Genomic DNA, 17,583 nt, shown 5'->3' with positions numbered 1-17,583 from the left:
CGGGAGCAACGAGGGCGGCGAGTGTTGCGCCGTTAATAAGAGAGAGAGAGAGAGAGAGAGAGAGAGAGAGAGAGAGAGAGAGAAAGAGAGAGACGTCCGATTAACATGTTTTGAGAAGACTCCGATGCCGAACAGTGGCTGGACCGCGTGGTCTTGCGAGGAAGCTCCGTCAGTGATCATCGCTGCAGCAGATATTCCATCTGATAGCAGAGGGCATTGTTATTGTTATTGTTGTTGATCGATATTCGTAAGAGGAAAGAGAAGAAGAGAAGAAGAGCGAGAGAGAAAGCCAGCTGGGGTGAAACGAGAGAGGCGGGGAGAAGAAACTGTCGCGGTAGGAAGCATCGCGGAGAGGTTGGCAACGGTGGTGGTGCCCGCTGCCGTTGGGTGGTGGTGGTTCGCCGTGACACAGTGTGGTGGAACGGAGGCGACGAAGGACACGACGTGAGAAGAAAGAGGGTTGTTATGGGGCAAGAATCCCATGGTATGCTGCTGCTCGTCGCGCTGGCCGTGCTGGCAGCCGCGGACGCCTTCTCGACTGACAGTAAGTCCGCACCTTTTTTTGTTAGAACATTTTCGTGTCGGAGCGATAGCGACAGCGAGCGAAAGAGGTGCGCGCGGAATGGGGGAGTGGGAAGCGGGGAGGGAGGGGAAAGCTGGTCCTCGATGCCTTGGCTCGTATACACCCAGCTGCATCCTTGCCGTCTTTTGTCTCATGCTCGTTTCTCCCCGGATAACGTCCTGACATTTTCAATGAAATTTTCATCAATTTCATCTTTGCGCTACTGCCCTCCCCCTTTCGAGAGACGCGTCAATGAGAGATCCGTGGATTTTGACATAGCGTTCTTTCTCTCTGTCTCGAGGACGGATTATTTATCCCGCGTTATTGGTCGTCGCTAGATATCGGGAGGAGACAATCGATTTATTTACAATCGTAGTTGTACGCACCGCTATTGTCAACGTCATCGCACTGTCAACATTAATGCGAGACGCGTGTCAGAGATTAATTGCACTGTGAAATCACGTATTATTTTGAAAGAGAGATGAAATCCTTGCGAAACCTTTAAAAAACACCGGCAAGGACGCGAGAGGGGATTTCATGGCGGCCGTTTCTCTCATCCCGAGTCCATCTCCGAAATTTCTACTTTCATCTCGAATATCGAATACACTTGACGTGTAAATCCAATTTTGAAAAATAACTGTTATATCAAATTTGCAGAAATTAGTAATGTTATGTCTGCATCTCGAAAGTTTAAATGTCAATCGAAATTATCCAGACAACTACAATCCAAAATCGAGATGTCGATACGGAACACATTTTATAAGACAATTTTATCATTCTAAAAGACATCCAATATCCATTTTTACTAAAGATTAATTTTAATCTGAATTTTTTCTTAAAACTTAGAAAAAGATAGAAAGTAAGTTAAACCAAGATTAAAGTTAATCTACATTAGTGGTTTGTGCACATCTGTTGCCGTTTCCATAGATATTCAATACTTTGAAACCATTTCTTCTTTTCTCTTTTGACTGATGAAACCTATGTCTTCTGCAGGAGATGATGTTGTCTACCTTGGAAGCAGACAATAATGTATCTTATCTTAATTTTAAAGTATGTATTATGTAATTAATTTTTATCGCTGAGGAGGATTAGAAGATTAACCAAAACGTTACGATTGATTTTGTCATGAAGAATATATAATTAATATTTATTTTGTAATTAATTTGATAATGATTTTAGATAAATAGATCTCTTTTTAAATATCAACACAAGAACTTCAGCATCATTAATCAGAAAAAAATCTTACTACATTTTGATTAAATTTTTAGGAGGATAGAAACGGTCATGAAAAACGTCTCTTGTCTCGTGAAAGACGTTTCGATTTTGGACTTTGTTTAGATAGATACATATCCGTTTCTATCAATCTCAAGGAATACACAAAGTCAAGAAAAAATCAAAATGATGATTTTTTTTATTACCAAATTTGACTTTAAGCAAAATAAAGTCATTTTGATTTTTATTGATTTTATTTGACGTTAAATTTTGTAAATAAAAAATTCATCATTTTTAACTTTTATGATGTCAAAATAAAGTTATTTTGACTTTCTCTTAACTCGGTTCAACACCTTTAGGAACTTTAATCTCGGTTCATCTTTTTCTGATTCTAGAAAGAGATGAAGAGTTAGTTGAACCAAGATTAAAATATATTCGTAGAAACGGACATTAGATTATTTTCAATATGACTGGTTCGTATTGGAATAAGTGATAAGTGTGTCGCGATCTTCACGTGTTCTCGTTCTGTCACGGCCAATCGTTCGCAGCATCTCTCTAGATCGCGGAGGGACGAGCCCCCGAAAAAGACGCCACGGCCGAGATGTTCGATTCAGCTGATGCGAAGTCGCATATTATATAAGCCCGATAGGCACGATCCACACGACGTCGTCCCGTTTTGTTAATAGTCGCATATACTTGTTTTTCATTGAGCGACTGTGTATGTTCCGTTTCTGATATATATATATATATATGTACACAAAAATGGAATATTAACATCATTGAGAGAAAAAATGGAGTAAAGTGATATTCACTTAACGTTTTGTTTTGATTTCTTTATATAATGATTTCTGCACACAATGTCCAAAATAACGAGTAAACAATGTTTAGTTTGGACACGTATTAAAAAATTAATTTCCTTAAGATAAACCTCAGGAAACGTCGATTTTTTTAAAATTTTTTTTAGTTTCTTACGTCAAAGTATGAAGAAATCTGGCATTAATTTTAACTTTTAAATCTTTCAATTAAAAAAAAGTTATTTTACATAAATACTCGATTTTACATACTTAAAATAGTATAAAATTTTTTGCATGTGGAATCGTTTCTTAAATGTTACTATTATTTTAGTATTCTACTTTAGGTCAGTTTCAAAAAAGATGTAAATTCATCTCAAAGATGTAGATCAGATGTAGATTAATTCTTAAGAAATATAAACATTTGTAAAATCGGGTATTTGTATAAAAAAAAAATGTTTAATTGAAAGATTTTATAATAGTCCATATTTATAGATAGATTTGTTATTTTAATATTAAGATGTAACTATAAAAAAATTTGAAAAAAATCTGAGTTCTCTGAAATTGACTTGTCAGAGATAAAAGCTAGTTCTAGTTTGTAACATTTCTTATACGCGACACATATAATTAAAAGATCGTCTTACTGTCTTATTAGTTTGATATACAAGCACGAAAAGAATATATGATATATAAGCACGGTTTTGCTAAAGTGTTTAAAAATTTAACATAAAATAGATTTGAAAATAATTTTGTTGAATTATTAAAATAATTTTGTAAAAATTTCAAGCATGATAAACAGTACTGTAAAAAATTGTAGCAACTAATTTGTGCTGCTAATTATTTTTATGATTCGATAAAATTATTATTATTATAGATTTGTAATTGACTAAAATTTCAGCAAAACCGATCTTTTCGGAGGGAGTCAAAATTTTCCATTTTATCTCCATTTTCAACAATATAGATGGATTAACTTAATTTAATCTTTTCAACTTACATATTTTTTATATTTGTCTAAATCCAAAAATTAGAAATAAATGAAAAATAAATTCGAATTGAGATTAATACATATTGATGGCATTAATTATTAGACTCGTAGATTTTTTGAAACTTTTTTTTTACGTAATAATATTTAATTTGTTTACATTTGAGCATTTATATTTTTGCTTATTAAATACGCACGTGTTTATATAAATGTTTATATAAATAGGTTAAAGATTAAGAATATCGTGAGTTTTACAAAAAAAAAGAGAAAAAATAAAGGAAAGAAAAAGACTCCGTGCACACATGCTTTTCTATCTCATTTGCGATTATTCTGACAATTCAAAGAGATTAATTTATCCGTCCTTTTAATGAATTTAAATTTATCTGATAAAGATGATTTATGAGTAATATTTTTGGATATTGAAACGAGTTTACAAGCTAATCTTTCATTCACATAAACCGCACATGAATAGAAATAAAAATTAAATTGCATATTTCGCAAAAAGCAAAAATTGCTGCTGAATCTAATGAAGTAAAATTTTCTCTCGATTTTTCCTGATTAAGGCTTTTAATTCGCCGTTTAATTCACTGAAGTTGTTGGAGTTTCGAACGAAGGAAAATTGTTTCGAACAAGAAAATTTGTCGATAAAATTGCACTACTTTCCTGCCTGCGTTCCTAGCTTTCGCTAGAACCCATAGAATTATTCCACGAATATAAAGAATGCTGAATCCAGCATATTCGTGAAATATGTTTGAGTAATGTACAGCCGAGAGAATTAAGGCACGCACATACTGTATAATTACAGATATGCGGGCGTAATGATTCCAGCAAATCCAAGCGCCACACAAGTCAGCAAGATAGAACTCCGTTGATCGTGAACGTTTATTTGATCGATTTTGATCGCCCTTGCACATTTGCTCTGATGTTCGCATCCTATATAGGATTTTACAATCGGCTTAATGCTGGGCTATTACTGGTTGCCGCAAGTTCAATTACTGGCGCAGTTCTGACTAAGTACTGGATAATAACTTGGACTCAGTACTGACCTAGTCATTTTATCCAGTCATTCAGATGGCCCAGTACTATAAGTTGACAGAATCTTGGCCGTTAGTTAATAGCCGCAGCATTGGTTTCGTTGTAACTAGCGATCCTATAATGTGCGTCCTGATTTCCAGCAGCTTATTAGCATCCGATAATTTCACCGAAGAATTCTTGAGGCAGCACAAAACGTAGTGGAAATAGCCGGAGCGCACGTTCCACGTGATAAATCTGTGTCGGCGATTCCCACCGGGAGTTGTTAAGGTATTCTGCGGATCAATGCGCAGATCGTATGTGAATTCGCAAAAACTTTGATCTCAGATTGTCTGGATTCAGCTTGGATTACTGCCGTGTACCGTTCGTGCTATTTCAGATCCGTTGGTCGGTATCACCGCAAGATACCTGATATCTTTTATAGGAAACTCGCGTTCTGCGATCATTAAATAATATTTTCCAGCGTGCCTGTTATAAGAACAAATCACATGTTAATAGTAACGAAAGTAAAACTATTAAATAACGCTAAAACGTATTGGTATAAAAAAATATAATAATAGATAATCTTTCACATAAATCATAACGTTATATAAAAAAACGTATATCATAACATTATATGAAAAAACGTACACAATAATAGATTCATATGAATAATTGAATAATGATATTGCATTATTTGTTCATTTGCTGCAATGGCAGCATTTAACATAAAAAGCAGCTTTGCAACTGTTGTAGATTCTTTAATATGATTGGTTTATACATTTAAAGCTAATGAGGAACTAAGGGCAAAACAATCGTATTAAAGAATGTTACGACAATTGCAAAGTTGCTTTGTCTGCTGAATGCAGTCAATAACTTAAAAATTTTCAATGTTTTTTAGTTGTTTGTAAAGAAAGAATGGAAACAAGAAAAAAAGAAAAAATACTAAAAATACTAAAAAAAAAACATAATTGTATTCTTCTTCTGATTATAATTATATACAATCAGTTAATTACATTAAAATTGTATTTATACTTAGTACGATGATTTTTCGATTCCTTATCTACCACACTCGATGAGTCATTCATGTCTCGAATTAATTTTCATTAATTTTATAATAAAGATATTATTAAATGATTGTTACATATATATTCAAACATTCTCACAAAGTGTTTATAAAGTTGTTTATTAAAAAAAAATAATAAAAAAGAATAGTCATTATTATTTAACCAAATATTTTAAAGGAAAGAAATACAAAGAAATACAATCTAATTATCTATAGTAGTACCAATAATAAAAATTAATAGTGTTATAAAATTTTAACGATAAATTTTAACGATTTAAAACATTTAAATTCTATTTTCTAAAAAAAAACTTTGGTTTTTTTAGTTGCGTAATTGTTGTAACAAATAAATAATATGTAAGAGTAAAATTACACTTGATTTATTCAATGAACATGTTAGATAGAAATGAATATCTTTCTACTATTAGTGAGAATTGTGAGATAGTGAGATAGACCTTGTCGACAGTGACGACAATTGATACAAATGAGCTACGACAGATTATGTTTGATTTTATTACTGCTGCGTTTATGTTAAAACGAGGCACGTGTCGCGCTTGCATCCGTAGTAGTCTTCTAACGGCAAGTTATTCTAATTATAACTCATTACAAATCTTGGCGTTATATCAATTTATTTATTTATGAGATTAGCAAGCTTCGCAAGACAAAAAAAAATGTCGAAAAGCGACAAGCGATTTAAGCAAATGAATCGAGCGATCGAATATTATAATAAAATATTAATTTTTGAACAAAATTAAGTTAATTTTTTAATTAAAAATAACGATTGATCGATTTCATGAATGCTTAAGTTCCTTACATTCTTTGTTATATATTTCTTTGTGTTGCTTGTTAAGTTGTTTTAACTAGCCGTTGAGTTTTTCTCAGTGAATTTTTTTTCCTTTATTTCTCAGGTCAGACAGCTTGTCCTTTGAGGCAGTTCCGATGTGCCAATGGCAGATGCATACCAATCTCGTGGGTCTGTGACAAATCGGACGATTGTACTGACAATTCCGACGAAAGCCCGGAGGAATGCAAAAGTAAGTCACGCGCAGAATTATACAAAATACGTCAAATTAATATACATAACAACGATGACATCGCGCGTGATCTATACCGTCAAGCGTAAATTTGTGCAACTCTTTGACGCGTCAAATTCGCATATGTAACTTCTGTGTCCAAAACGGACACATCATTTTACATAATAAATAGGTATTAGTATTGCGTGATTGAATTAGTCATTTATGCGTGGAATTTAAAAAATTTTTCAATCCTCATAATTATACACGTTTCAAAATTATTTTTTCAACTCTACATTCGCTTTTGAACGAACGCCAAATCGGAGTTTTACGGACTTATTTTAATAAAGTTGTAGAGAGAATTTTTAATAATTACTTTGAAATCAGAGAATGGAATAAAATAATCATTTTATTTTTATAGTCATTATAGACTTTAAATTTTTATGTGTAGTCACATATATGGTCTTAATAAATAATTCATTTTATTTTTTTGTTGAAGAAATTTTTTGTGATAAAATGTAACCTCAGATTTGTGTTGAAATTTTTAATATTTATAATTAAATATTTATATTATTAATATATTAACAGTTTATGCGTAGAATTTTTTCTTTCGTTTTCAATTCTCATAATTATGCATGTTTCAAAATTATTTTTTTTATTCCACATTTATTCTTAAGCGAATGTCACCAAATCGAAGTTTTATGAAATTATTTACGTTGGAGAGAGAGAGAGAGAGAGAGAGAGAGAGAGAGAGAGAGAGAGAGAACTTTTTAATAATTTTATTTTGAGATCCAAGAATGGAATTAAATAATAAATCATTTTGTTTTTATTCGAGAATTTTTTTTATATATATTTTTTAATAATATGTAATTTTCACGAATACTTAAATATTTATGATTTTCACCTCGCGTTATTTACAACTTGGTTTTACGCCAGTATAGAAGTAACATCCCAAGTATAATTGCGTGCGTAAGAGTGACGCAAAGAGGAAATATGATAAGATGTTTCGGAAGTTTCGCGCTGTACTACTGTGAAAGTGTACGTATACGCAAACGACTGCATACGCGCGCATGCAAATGTATTCGTTAATTAAATAAAGATCTGTTGATAAATAAGCCGTCTGCGCATTTGCTCTGTTTTACTGATCTCGAATGGATGTCTCAATGAAATGTCGATCTAATTTTCACGACTGCGATTTAAAGCCATAGCGAACTTTGGCTCTGCAATGTTCGATCGATCGTACTTGGGGGATTTGTTTACGAGGCACTGTACACCAAACAGATTGCATCCCAATCGACTTTCATAATAATGCTTAATAATTATAATAATACGATATGATGACACTACGTTATTTATGCGGATTCGGTACACTGCAAATAATTTACTGATCTTAATGCATTACAAATCTTAATTTCTTTGAATAATATTAAGTAAACATTTACTTACAATAAATAAATATTTATTCAATAAAAGAATGATAATTAAATGAAATTAATTGATTATATCAAATAAATATAGGTTTTTTTTTTATATAGGTTTTACTAAATATAAATATTTAGTAAATATTTATATTTTTAGAACTATTTAAATAAATATTTATTAAAATTTTGTATTTTTTTTCAGTGTATCTAAAATAATTTCGCAAAATGTCTTGCATGATTAATGTTGAATTTATGAAATTTTAATCAAAACTTGAATTATGTCTTTCCATTGATTTATATTCTCATTTTTTACATTTCTTTTCGCTTGATGTTATATCGATTGTTTATCTGTCACAAGGAGGAAGTTGCGCAAACGACATCGTCCAAAGATTCGTCCAAAATTATGCAAATCTCATTGACGCATTTATTGCGCCTGATTTATCTTACTGTAGACACTTTGTATTGATCTACATGATTCTTGGCAATTTTAAGGCGGCTCCAGATGACACGGCCAATATTACGCTAACATTGGCTATTTGGTAGCAAAAGCAATTTTGCAATAGTTACAAGATTCTTTAATAGGATTGGTTTGTAGATCTGGGAAGAAATAAAGGCAAGTACCAATTATATTAAAGAATCTTACAATAGTGTAAAGCTGCTTTTTCTGCTGAACGCAGTCATTAACAAATATTGTACACACATACACATACATGCAAATTATTACGGTGATATTTTCTTAGAGAAAATGAACCTAAAAATTTTAGGATTTTATTCCTAAATATGTCTGAATTAATTTGTGTCAGAAATCTGCGTATTAAGTTTCTGAAATTTTCTTGGACAGTACATCTGAGATAACTCCTAAGTAAAGTACTTTATTAAATAAATGATATCAAAATAGCTGCAAATTTCATTACTAAAGTCAATCAATCCCAACTCATTTTATGGGATTCAACCAATCCCACGTCATTTTGATCTTATTATTTTGCTGTTCTATTTGGATCAATATTATCCTTGCTTAAAACTAAATTTTAATAAAAACTCGCTTATTAATACATTAGACATTAAAAGACTAAATAGAAAGAAATTTTCTATAATATTATTGAAATAAAAAACAAAATTAAATTTTAAAAATTATAATACGTTTAAAAAGCAATTACTTGAAATAAAAGATCTTTTACAATAAAAAAAACGTAAATAAATATAGATCACAAATATAATTACACATTATATTATATGTATGAATGTGAGCCAATATTTAGCAAATGTGTATACATTGGCCACTGAAGCCGTCTTTAGACTAATAATTCATTTGTAGTAAAAAATTTTCAATAAAATTTTCAAATGTATTAATTGGCTACAGAATAAAGAAGTTCTTGAGTTTCCAGAAATTTTCTATCTTACAGCTAATTAACACACTTGAAAAATTTGTCCTACGGCAAATGAAATATTAACCTTACTCTTATTTTGACGATATTTTTTTCGTGGATAAGCATAGTCATGAATAATTGAGTTTCATGTAATTGTTTCTTTGCGATTTGCAATCATGAAAGAAAGTATCTTCGTTGATCTATTATTTCTAGATATGATATATAAATACTCATTGATTCGTTGAGCAAAATTTACGATAGCTTTACGAATAGCCTTTAATTTTCAGAAATTGTATGAAATTTCATAAGTGCAGTATATTTCTCGATTAATAATGATGATCTCTTCTTGTTTTGGCGCTTTCCCAATCATTTGAGTACTGTTTTTGTGAGAATACAAATACTAAAATGAATAATATCGCTGTATGCAGTATATGTAATTATTTTCGAACATCCTACATAGTTTATCTGTGTATTCTAATAGGAGTGATTGAGGAATGCGTTTCACCGCGATATGATTATAACTCGACTTTGAGTTTGCATCATGAATATTTGCTTGATAGTATATATATATATATATATATATATATATACAGCAGAACATGAATATTTGCTTGATAACATACATGGTACGTGCATATAACAAGAAAATCTGAAGCTTACAACGCAGCAATTTCTTGCTTTTCCTTGTACTAGTCTGGCGCCTCGTGATAAAAAGAAAAGCAGACAAGGGCAAAGAACAGTAATCGCCATAATTTTATGAATGTGTGATTATAGACCCGACACGTACAATTCCACAAAAATACTGTAATAAAAACTCGTCGTCCTTGTCGGTTTTTTCGAGAATAGGTACGGGCAAGATGTAGCTTCTTGTTAATCTTGCATCAGACAGAGTGATCTAATCTGCTCTGCCCTATTAGAGAAAACAAAATTGCGGCGTATGCTCGTGTTTATCTTATTTGTCCATTAAATCATTGAACTACTTAAAATTTAGTTTAGAAAATCTTGAATAACGAGAGAAATATCGAAAGTAATATATGAAATGTTTGAAAGATATTTTCAAAAATAATATTCATATAATTGATGTAATATTATTTTTGTAATATTTAATATGTAATTATATATTTTTTATTAATATGTAATTTCATATAATTTATTTCATATAATTTAATATTTAATTTTTAATATATATTAATATAGTTTTACGTACATAAAATTTAATTAACATTTTAATGTACATTAAAATTTAATATTTAATATATAATTATTGTATATCTTAATATTAACGTAAAAAAATAATTATTTTTTCGACGTTATGAATTTTCAAAGAATATTTCTGACACTCATTATCAATAAATGTAGCTATCTATTGCCAATCACTCTCTTAACATCGCGTATACATCGTGACACGGCATTTTCGCATTTCTTTTTTTTCTAGTTATATTTCTCAAATTAGTTCCATTGTGTAGTTTTACACCATGCTCTTCATAATATAACGTAATTGTAGTTTTGTAGAGCGTTTAATTTTCCGTAGAAAGATTCCCTCTCTTGCATTCGTATAAATTGGTTCCACAGGCCGCGGGAACGCAAATAAACAAACGGCTAAATAAGCCACTAAATAGACAAACTGCGGCACGATAGCGCAACGACGTGAAATAATAAGATAGAAAAGGTAAAGGAAAAGAAAGACTACAAGGGAAAAAGAGTGCCATCTAACGAGCAAAAAAGTGCAATAGAAACGAATGAGAACTGCCAAACGAACCAAACTGACATTGCCCTTTGTCGTTTCTCAGAACATTCGCAGAGCTTGCACTTTGCACGCAGATTTTACAATGTGGCGACTATTTCTTCTTTCCCTTTCTTTTTTTTTCTTAGTCGGTTTCTTGCGTGTCGATTGTCATTTCGACTCAATATCTCGAATCCCACTTATTCTGTTGATTTTCTCTCACTTGTCCGAACCATTTCAACAGCTGGTAATCAGTTTCGACCTTCGAGTGGACCATTTCCTCAAATGATCAAATTTCATCTTCAATTAGAATCGTGAACGAGATTCGTTATGAATCTTGGTAGAGAGAAGTAGAATAAAGCTACAGATTTTCATACAGTACGTATATCAATGTCTTACGAATTGATAGAGGCAAATCAATTATTCCAGAAATGCTAATCTCATGTTAGTCGCTCAAGATTTTTCGTTAAATTGTTTCAACGAAAGGCAATCCCGTAAATGTACAGATGCAATTAAACGAAACAGATCGTAGATTCATCAATTAATCTTGGTTACCATGACTTAAGGCATGGTGCAATGCCATTATTCCGACACGGTCGCAAGGTCCAAACGATATTGCATCAGGCGCCAAGGTTTTTTTTCCTTCGTTTCGTGCTTCTTTCATATTGAACTCTTTCGTCAAATGAGTCGCGGTTCTTGCTCCATTCTTTTATCCAGTGAATCCTTGGTCTGTTTTGTCTGTGGCTGAACTAATGTACACTTTTGGAACTTAAAGTGAAATAGATATATGTTTGATATTTGTCGAAAACGAGAAAGAGAATTCTAGTGCAATCTAGTGCAGGAACAGAAAACAGATTACTTATAGTATTGCAGTACCTGGGCATCAGCCACGATCTACATTATACTATTGAATGGTAGTGAAATATACTATTATTATTACTACAACTAAGGTTGGAGCAACAAAATCTACACTGAAAAAAATTTACATTTATGTCTATTAATTTATATTTTAATAAATATGTCTTTGAATATTTGTAAGTAAACATTTACTGAATGTTAACATATTTATTTATAAGTAATATAAGTAAATGTTTATTTAATAAATATTTAAAAGAATATTTATTAAGATGTAGTAAATTTTTTTAGTGTAGAGCAATAAATTAGCACTAAATTTTTTACTAGGTCCGATTTTTATTTGTAATGATGGGGAATCCAAGTTAATGATGTAATACTGACAGAGCGAAAAATGAATGCAGCTTTATATGCTGCAGAAGCAGAATGAAGGAAAAAGTTGCAAAAATCCCATTGTTTGAGAGAATAACATGAACATAGCTTATCAGTCCAAAGCGAATAGGAATAAAGAATAAAGTAAAAATAAGTAGACAAACATATAAGTAACATATAATATATAATATATATATATAATATATATATAAAGATATCGCAGAGAAACACACAGTCGTATAAATCGTATAAGTATAAATAAGAATATTATATACGAATTGTAGAAAATTAAGAAATCATGTAGAAAAAACCGGATTAGCTGTGACATAAATCAAACCTCGCTTCAACGACGCACATGAGTCTTCCTCCATTGAATCTGCCTCCGTTCATTTAAGGTCGATGCATTTTGTAATGCAAGGTCCGCGTCGGTTGCATCAGTCAACGAGACGACGAGGAGAGTCGATTCGGCTGGTGCACGGCGCGACTGCCAACGCACCATATAATTATGGTGAAAGCCAGTCGCGGCATAGTGTGTATAGGCTCGCATGATTTGCACGATCGTTAACTTGGCGGCCGCATTGATCGCTTCCTTGAAATTTTGCAATGTATATATGAGGATTTATAAAATTTCGTTTGTAATAGCAAGGTTATCATAAAACTGGAAATCAGAGAAATATCAAGGAATTTTTTGCAAAATTTTCTAGAAAATTCTTGACTTTAAAGAAATATGCATATATCACTGCATTTATGCAGTACCAACTTAATAATTAAAAATGCAAATAGCGTCAACATTAATATTTATACTGATATGTTAAATTATTATTCTTTCGACAAAATATTTTATCGTTCCTAAGTTAAGATGAAAATACAAAAAAATTTTTAAATTGAAAGCATTAGAGGAAAGTGATGAAATTTTGTCTAGATATTAGAGAAAAAGTATGGAATTTTAGGATAAGAAATTTGTGTCAAATTGAATTCAATAGAATTTTCCTCAGTGTAGAACAACTTTAATCTGGATTCAACTTACTTTTTTTTTAGTTCTAAGAATCTTTTTCTAGTTCTAAGAATTAGAGAAAGATGAAAAGTAGTTGAACCAAGATTAACCCTCCATCGGCAATGTGAAATTTTTATCCTTTGCCAACTTGGGTCTTCGAGAATTCTAGTATAAATTTTTATATTGTTTTGGATTTTATAAAAAAATTCTTACATATTTGTGAAAGCTTTAATAACGAACTTTCATTATCTTATATATAGAAGGATTATATTTTAAGTATTTTTTACAACATTTAAATTTGTCTAGAATTTTCAAAAATCGACTGTCCTTTAAAGTCCAACATTGCCGATGTTAATCTACAGTTAATCTACATTAAAATAGACATAAGACGTGTATAATATTTTTGAGGCTTTCACGGATGCTTTTTTTAGAGGTGCCAAAAGATTTATGGGTTATCGCCGTGTCGTGATCTATGCCGGCATTAACAAATAGAAATGGATCACGACACGGCGATAAACCCGTAAATCTTTTGACATCTCATAAGACATGTATATTTATATACATATTATATTTTTATAGTGTTTGTTTATGTGAAAAAAAGAAAGTCTTATCTCTATCTTTTCTAAGAAAATATATTTAAAATTCAGCAGGTTCTGTCGTGGGAGTCTCCGAACTTCGTGCTATGCTTTCGCATTTAGACATCAATTGGTGCTTAACGATTTCTAACTCAATTGAAATCAATCGGTTGGTCTGCGTCACTGAAGCGGCAAGGAAATCTCGCGATAATTGTTGATCATTGTTCAGTGTTATCTCAAGTGAATCCATTTTTATTGCATTTTTGTTGACAAATATATATTCTGCAAATTTACAATTACAAAATTGAAATCAGAAACTGCCTAACCGACATTTACTCTTTCGAAATTATCAACAATCGAAATTCGTCAATGCAAAAATACAACGCTCGGATTAATTATTCGTATACAAATTAACATAACGTATAGCGATCGTGAAATTATAATAAGAGAAGTTTTAGTTTTGAATTTCCAATTTTAGTTGAACGTATACATTAAACGAATATGCAACATATTCCCAGTTATTTCATGAGAAATAATACATGCACGCGTGCTTCCCCATCATTTCCGGAATACACTGCACTTGATTGTCCTCTGTCTGTCAATGATATTTTTATATGTTGATTTCGAAACGCCAAAGATAATTCATGTGTTATTGATATGGTAATATTTTTAATTCGAGATCAATTAGTCTCAATAAAATTAATTGGCTCCTGACGATTAGGCGAAAGATAGATAAAATATAAACTCGTATGATATAATCGTACACGGAAAAAAAATTAATTGGATGGTACAGCAAACCTATAATTTACTATGCGAATTCAACATCGATAATTAAGAAGATTTGATTGTTTAACAAATCGCTAATGTTATTCAGCTGTCAACTTTTTTTTTATTTTAACATAGAAAATGGACAGTCTGTATATTATGACTGTAAATTTGCTGAATCAGTGAAATTTTTAGCTGTGTTTTTTTTCTGTGTAATAATGCCCCGGAGCAGCAGATATTGATCGTGATCACGTGTGAAAAGCAATATTCACAGGAAGTATAGCGCCACGCATTTCGTGGCGAATGTATAATGCACATAATCGTCGATAGTACCGAGTATATTACTATTCGGTCTATCAGCTTTTCAAGTTGTTGAATAGCGAACGTGTAACGTTCACGTTTTTCCGTTATTCGCGAATCGGTAACATGTGAAATGACACTCACGAGAGAGATACTGCATGTAGCGTTTTAATAAAATTTAAATTTTTCGATTCTCTCGGAAAGGGAATTTCGCGCGAAAAAATTTTATTCCACGTTCTCGATTTATTTTTGCATAATAGAATCATCCTTTCGATTGTCTTACTAGGTAACATCGATAGCTGCATGCATTTCGTGCATCATACTATATAACCGTGTTACAAGTCAATATCCGCGAAAGATGATATGTCAATCTTACAAGAAGATATTTCTGGGGAGAAATTCAATATTTTGAAGCAGATATTTAATGACTAATTAGTTATTTTATCAATAGTAATTTTTAGAAATGTCGATTTTATTTTCTAAAAAAGGTCTAATGGTTTTCCCGATAGAATTTCTATGACACCAGAATATCTGTGATATTGGCTCGTGATAAAGTTATATAAATCTTATATAATTCATAATTGAAAGATACTGAGGGGAATTTTACTTTTGAATTTTAATATTTAAGCAATTTCGTTCTCGAAATCTCTCGAAAGTTAACGTTATATATTTAAGATTACTTGGGAGCTTCGTAACTTCGCTCGAATCTATGCAAATCAATGCAAATCAGCTCCCTCATGAATCGGATATGTGCGATAAGAGCTAAACAAGAAGTTTCTATTCCACACGACGCAAAGGTACGGAATTATTTATTTAGAAGTCTAAATAAAAGAAGGTAACATGTGCGCGCGCGCACATGTTGGAAAATGATAAATATCTTCATATATATCGTTAATATCTAATATTACCTGCTCAGAAATGTATGGATTATTATGTGACAACAGCCCGTGGCGTAATAACCACCGCGTAATTTGATACAATAATTACATAACGTTCATTAATTAATTATTTGTGCGTTTAACTCTCTTCTCTTGTGAAGCCGTCCGCGAAATATTCCGCGTTCTCATCAGATATAATGCATTTCGGATATGGCCAATAAAACTCGATGAGAATAGTATCGTCTTTCATTCATCTTTTATAATCATTATTATGCAACTTTCAACTTTGTACCAAAGCCGAAGAACTATACCTGGACGTGTCCGGTTTTTGATGAATTATATAAATGCTGCTCGACTCTTTTTTTTTTACAAGAAGAAAAGTATCGGATCGGACTTTTTCATCAGTCGGTTGCGTAATCGATCGGAAAATACTGGTGCTGGAAAGCGCTAGACTTCTCTCCACTGTTATATTAAATTTAAACGCCGCGCTGTGTGCGCAGTACGAAATCCAATAAATTAGTTCGCATGAATACATTGGGCAGTCTCGCGACATGTAGTTTCAATTAATCCGTTCGTAACTTCTTGCCATTGCGGTATATATAGGGTGTCCTTCTTAACTGCCACAAAATAACAGGATAATAATTCTACGTGAAAAAAGAATAAGTTGGAAAAATAAAATAAATTTTTTTACACGAGAAAATCGGTTTTAATGATTTGCAAGCTCAGTATCTTTTTTTTTTGTTGTTAAACTTCGATAAGAATTGCTTCAATGTTGCGGCAATAAATGGCCGCCTATCGTGGATAACGTCAAAACTATTGATATTGTTAGCAGCGTTTGAATATAAATAATCTCGTTATTTATTAAGATATTTTAATATTGCATTAAGAATAGGATTCTCGGGAACGAATCGATTGATTCGCGATAATATTATATATCTTATAAGCACGCGACGACCGAGATATCGCTAATAGAATGTGATCTAGTCACAGGACAGAAAGTCAAACGCGTGAAAAAAGAATGACTGATGAGAATGATGATACGACTGTTCTTAATCAGAATCGCAATATGGAACAAGATTCTTACAGAAAACTGGTCGCGTATCATATACCTCACCTTTTAACGGACTACACACGACGTACATATTTCGTGCCTGTGCTTTACATTTTATAGCATATGTACGTGCATGTGCTACAGTGAATCGTAAATTCTTCGCACTTTCTCAATTGTCGCATAATCGCGATATTTTTTTATATATTGTGTACGGAAAATTGTATAGCATCTCTCTATCAATGAATTTTTAAATAAGTAAACGAAGAACACATGTGTATGTATGTGTATTGTCAAAAAGAACTAACGAATTCAGTCGAGACCTATGACATGTATATACACCATTTGAATATTCTATAAATCTGTATTGAATATTGCATTTGATTTTAGCGTATATTGATTATTCATTGAACGACGACAATTCATCATTCATTCAGTGCCGAAAACTTTAGATGCAAATATCTCAGAATGTTTCTACAATCGAAGTGTTAGTCAGCTTTTTGATAATTTATAATTGTTCGGCAGGAACGATTTTATCACTTATTAATCCACGTGAAATATAATAAATATACCAAATTTCAAAGCAAGATATTTGATAAATTTTTTTTTAATAGATATTTACTATTATTTTCTAATTATTAATATTAATCCTAT

General features: G+C 31.6%; 1 protein-coding gene across 5 annotated transcripts in view; it reads left to right on the top strand.

Annotated features, from left to right (window-relative positions):
- The first annotated feature begins 223 nt into the window (after positions 1-223).
- LOC108686174 (very low-density lipoprotein receptor-like) overlaps positions 224-17,583 on the top strand; it is a 32,909-nt gene continuing 15,549 nt past the window's right edge. For 3 of the 5 annotated variants that reach the window (XM_018191349.1, XM_018191315.1, XM_018191323.1), the window contains exons 1-2: positions 319-544; positions 6,530-6,655. In XM_018191349.1, the coding sequence (XP_018046838.1) occupies positions 466-544; positions 6,530-6,655 (205 nt within the window). In that variant the 5' untranslated portion in view covers positions 319-465. Of the gene's footprint in view, positions 545-6,529; positions 6,656-17,583 lie in introns of all 5 variants that reach the window. The other 2 variants (XM_018191332.1, XM_018191341.1) reach the window with 2 other exon arrangements.

Source organism: Atta colombica, unplaced genomic scaffold, assembly GCF_001594045.1.
Source record: "Atta colombica isolate Treedump-2 unplaced genomic scaffold, Acol1.0 scaffold100, whole genome shotgun sequence".
NCBI lineage: Eukaryota > Metazoa > Arthropoda > Insecta > Hymenoptera > Formicidae > Atta > Atta colombica.
Note: the sequence above shows the minus strand (reverse complement) of the source record. Positions and strands in the feature narration are given on the sequence as shown.